General features: G+C 34.7%; 1 protein-coding gene across 1 annotated transcript in view; it reads right to left on the reverse strand.

The window, feature by feature from the left end:
- ARL5A (ADP ribosylation factor like GTPase 5A) overlaps nucleotides 1-5,225 on the reverse strand; it is a 24,340-nt gene that overhangs the window by 15,361 nt on the left and 3,754 nt on the right. The window contains exons 2-3 of the mRNA XM_006921067.3: nucleotides 1,014-1,074; nucleotides 401-548 (exon numbers count right to left, since the gene is read on the reverse strand). Of these exons, the coding sequence (XP_006921129.1) occupies nucleotides 401-548; nucleotides 1,014-1,074 (209 nt within the window). The remainder of the gene's footprint in view (nucleotides 1-400; nucleotides 549-1,013; nucleotides 1,075-5,225) is intronic.

Here is a 5,225-nt window from a genome sequence, read left to right on the forward strand (position 1 = left end):
CAACTGTGTTAAATAAAACAAAATACACAAGTAAAATTTTGGCCAGGATTCACACCACCAGAGCTCTGTCATTTAAATAGATTTCCCCTACACAAAAATAAACAGTAAAAATGATATTATAAACTGTGAGATGGGATTTATTATAAAAACAACTACTAAAGACATGTTCTGGGATAAATACACAATTCAACTAATCAATCACGAATTCTCCTTACAGAGGTTCAATGAGAATGGATATACAAAACAATGACTCTGAAACAGGGAATCAAAAATTCCACTATGTTTAAACTCTATTTATATTAACATACTGCGATATTTCAAAAAGATTAAGAGTTCATATCTAGAAGGTGCTTCCTAAGCATTCTGCTTATAGCCGTTTTAGCATATTAAGAGATATTACCTCTGTGTTAGTATAGTAAGTGTTCCAGGAAGAACGAAGAGATTCTTGGCCACCAATATCCCACATTAGAAAACGTGTATTATTAATCACTATCTCTTCTACATTACTTCCTATTGTTGGGGAGGTATGTACAACTTCATTCATAGAACTGAAAAAAAAAAAAAAAAAAGAGTTCAAATATATTAGCTAGTTAGCAAGGAAGTTATATTGTTTGAATATTTTCCAGTTAAGGGATAAATCAGCATGACTTCCTTTTATATTTTATAATCAAATGTCCCTTTTCCAGTAGTTCATAAGAGTGAGCTAAGGGTTTAAACAGAGATGGAACTAGGTAGTGGACTATCTGGAATACTCTAGATTCATTCCAGCAAACTATATAAACAAATATTTTTCCACTTTCTACAAGCAAGACAACTGAACATGCTAAATGCCATATAAATTCCTATCTCTCTAGAAATAGTGGTTTAAGTTTAGCTCCTGTTTTAAGGTCAACCTGACTCTTACAGAATAACTTAGATTCCATGCAATTTTTTAATGCTTTCACTAATCAAATATCATCCAGGCAGAAAAAATAACTATAAACAATTACATTTTTTGAGCAGTTAATACTTACAATTGGTAAAGGATAGTAGTTTTCCCTGCATTATCCAGCCCAACAATGATAACTTTGTGCTCTGGGGGGAAAAAAAAAAGTAACATATTAATTAAAAACAAAATTTTAAAATTTCCTATTTCACCCATTCTTTCCAGCTGTGGTATAATTTAGTGCATGGCACTTTACATTTTCTTAGAACTCAAAACAAAAAAACATTCTAGCAAGACCAGCAGAAGTGTGTCTTTAGTCTTACCTTCCCTACCCACTTCTGTGGAGCAGTCTGAGATCTCTTTGGAGGGCATTCCAATGAGGAATCCATGATCCAGAGCAACTTCACCTCTTCATCCCGCCCGAACATCTAAAAGCCACATTCATTACCAACTTCTATCCACTCCCTCCCAAGACTTGTTTATTTGAGTCTTCATGTGTTTACAATAAAGCACCAATGACTATTTTTAACAGCTTCTTAAGTCTAAGGTATAGCATGTGGGTCACAGTGAGAACTATAAAAATTGACATAATTGTGTAATAGGCTCAAAGATAAAGGTGCCAATTCAGTGGTGAAAAGCCAGTTTATTCTCAAAAACAGAATTAGATTATTCACTTTCATATAGGCATATCTCAAAGATATTGCAGGTTTGGTTCCAGACCACCACAATAAAGTGAATGTTTTAATAAAGTGAGTCACAATTTTTTTGTTTCCTAGCGCATATAAAAGTTATATTTACACTATGCTATAGTCTATTAAGTATGCAATAACATTTTATCTAAAAAAACTACATACGTCAATTAAAAAATACTTATTGCTAAAAAATGCTAATCATTATCTGAGCCTTCAGCAAGTGGTCATCTTTTTGCTGATCAAGTGGTCCCACCTTGATTTTGATGGCTTCTGACTGATCAGGGTGGTGACTGCTGAAGGTGATGGCTGTGGCAATTTCTTAAAGTGACAATGAAGTCTGCCACATCAACTGACTCTTCTTTTCATGAACAATTTCTTTGTAGTATATGATGCTGTTTGATAGCATTTTACCAACAGAACTTCTTTCAAAATCGAAGTCAATCCTATCAAACCCTGCTGCTGCTTTATCAACTAAGTTTATGTAATATTCTAAGTCCTTTGCTGTTATTTCAACAATCTTCACAGCATCTTTACCAGGAGTAAATTCCATCTCAAGAAACTATGTTCTTTGCTCATCCATAAAAAGGAAATCCTCATCCATTAAAGTTTCATCATGAGGCTGCAACAATTCAGTCACGTGTTCAAGCTCCACTTCTAATTCTAATTCTCTTACTATTTCCACACCTGCAATTACTTCCTCCACTAAAATCCTGAACTCCTCAAAGTCATCCATGAAGTTTGGAATCAACATCTTCCAGACTCTACTAATGTTGATATTTTGACCACTTCCCGTGAACCATGAATGTTCTTAATGGTGCCTAGAATGATGAATCCTTTATAGAAAGTTTTCAATTGACTTTACCCAGATCCATCAGAAAACTTACCATCTCTGGCAGCTATAACCTTACAAAATATATTCCTTAAATAAGACTTGAAAGTCAAAACCACTCCTTGATTTACGGGTTGCAGAACAGAATTTGTGTTAGCAGGCATGAAAACACCATGAATCTTACTGTACATCTCCATAAAGCTCATGGGTGACCAGGTGCACTGTCAATGAGCAGTAATATTTTGAAAGGAATCTTTTTTTCTGAGCAGTTCTCAACAGTGGGCTTAAAATAGTCAGTAAACCACGCTGTTCAAAGAAAACAGGCAGAGCAGATTTAGCACAGTTCTTAAAGGGCTCTAGGATTTTCAGAATGGTAAATAAGCATAGGCTTCAATTGAAAGTTACTAGTGGCATTAGTCCCTAACAAGAGTCAGCCTGTCCTTTGAAGCTTTAAAGCCAGGCATTGATTTCTCCTCTGTAGCTATGAAAGTCCCAAATGGTATTTTCTTCCAATATAAGGCCACTTTGTCTACATTGAAAACCTGTTGTTTAATGTAGCATCATTTATTCTCTAACCCAGATCTTCTGGATAACTTGATACAACTTTGACAATAACAGTTGCTGCTTCACCTTGAACTCATGTTATGGAACCAGCTTCTTTCCTTAAACCTCATGAACTAACCTTGTCTAGCTTCAAACTTTTAACAGTTTCCTCATCTCTCTCAGCCTTCAAAGAATTCAAGGGAGTTAGGGTTTTGCTCGGGATTAGGCTTTGGCTTAAGAAATTTTGTGGCTGGTTTGAAAATCTAATCACACCACTAAAACCTTCTCTTTAGCAATAAGACTGTTTCGCTTTCTTATCATTCATATGTTCACCAGAATAGCATTTTTAATTTCCTTTAATAACTTTTCCTTTGCATTCACAATATGGCTAATTGTTTGGTGCGAGAGGCCTACCTAGCTTTCAGCCTATCTTGGCTTTCTACATGTCTTCCTCACTAAGCTTAATCATTTCTAGCTTTTGATTTAAACTGAGAGACATGTGACTCTTCACTTGAACAGTTAAGAGAACATTGTAGGGTTATTAATTGGCCAAATTTCAATATTGTTGTGTCTCAGGGAATAGGGAGACTTGAGGAGAGGAAGTGAGATGGGGAACAGCCAGTTGGTGGAGCAGTGAGAACACACACAACATTTATTAAGTTCACTGTCCTATATGAGCATTGTTCATGGCACACCAAAACAATTAAAATAGTAACATCAAAGATCACTGAACACAGATCACCATAACAAATATAATGATAATGAAAAAATCTGAAATAATGAGAAAATTACTAAAATATAATACAAGAGACACGAAGTGAGCAAATAGTGTTGGAAAAATGGCACCAACAGACTTGCTTGATGTAGGGTTGATACAGTCCTTCAATTTGTAAAAACATGGTATCTGCTAAGCGTAATAAAATGAGGTATGCTTATACTGAATAAACTTCCTTTGACCATCCTTGAGCTTTTTCACCATCCCAGCCTATTCCTCAGATTGCCAACATGGAAAATCATTCTATGTAAAACATAAATTTGTAGCCAAAAAGTATTAAAATGCACTTCAAAACGAATACTCCTTAGGGCCTCAAATATAACATCTATACTAAGAGCTAATGTTGTTATGGACAAACGTAATAAAATTTGTGGCTATTCCAATTCTTTGATGTATGTGGTTCATTACATGTTTACTGCTTAGTATGATTTTTCTTTTAGAATATCTATGCCACAGCATTCTTGCAGTTACTCAGAAAAGCCGAAACAACTATACACTATTATAATACTTGGATGGAATTCTGAGTTATCATTTAGGCTTTAGTTTTCTAATCAGTACTTTCACTGTTTTGTCATGAAAATGCTTCTAGTTTCTCTTCTTCATTTCCTTTTGATAAACCCCAGCAACCTACCAGTTCCATTTATTGCCAGTTTCTAGGAGTCAGTATATATCCTTCCACCTGCCAGCCAATAAATTAAGCAAAAAAAAGTTGTCATTGTCATCCTGGAGGCCTTCTATCTCTGGGAATCATACCAATGTCAGAAAACACAAATACTAAGGCAGATAAATTGAGTCATTCTGATTCTTTATTGTCACCTCATATCCAACCTATCACTGAGCCCTATCAATTTTCTATCTCATATACAGCAAAAAATCCATTTGTCACGTTCACTATAGTTCTCTCAGGCCATAGCACAGAACCTATAATAAAGCATGAGCTTAATAAAGTATGAATAAATAAATAAATCTAGAAGATATAAAGATTAAAGGGGAGACAATTGATGAAGTCGCTGTGTATAAAAATTCCATTTTCAAAATCAAAAAGTATTATCAATAAAAAAAGCAAAGTTTGAAAATAAACTTTCAACTTATAGCAATGGTAGTGAAGTTTCAGGGAAAAAAAAACATTTCTTTTGCATTAAGAGGTTGCTGAATAAAAAACAATGATTACACATGGCAAAAGTAGAAATCCAATCAGGAAACAGAAACTAAACAGAAATTAAAAATAAACGTATGAAGCTTAATATAAAGAAAATAACTATTACATAGGATTGGAGTAATGAGGGATTAGTGAATATTTCTTAGGATTATAGAAATGACAAATATATAGAGTATTAACTACCCCTCGGGCTGACAGAGCTTACTCCAATTCTCCAGGACGGAGCTGCAGACTTTGCTGGAGGGCTGGGCCATAGTTCACTAACTGTCAGAGAGGTAGCTGTGTGAACTTGCCAGTGGATC

The sequence above is a fragment of the Pteropus alecto genome, unplaced genomic scaffold (genome assembly GCF_000325575.1).
Source record: "Pteropus alecto unplaced genomic scaffold, ASM32557v1 scaffold3, whole genome shotgun sequence".
NCBI lineage: Eukaryota > Metazoa > Chordata > Mammalia > Chiroptera > Pteropodidae > Pteropus > Pteropus alecto.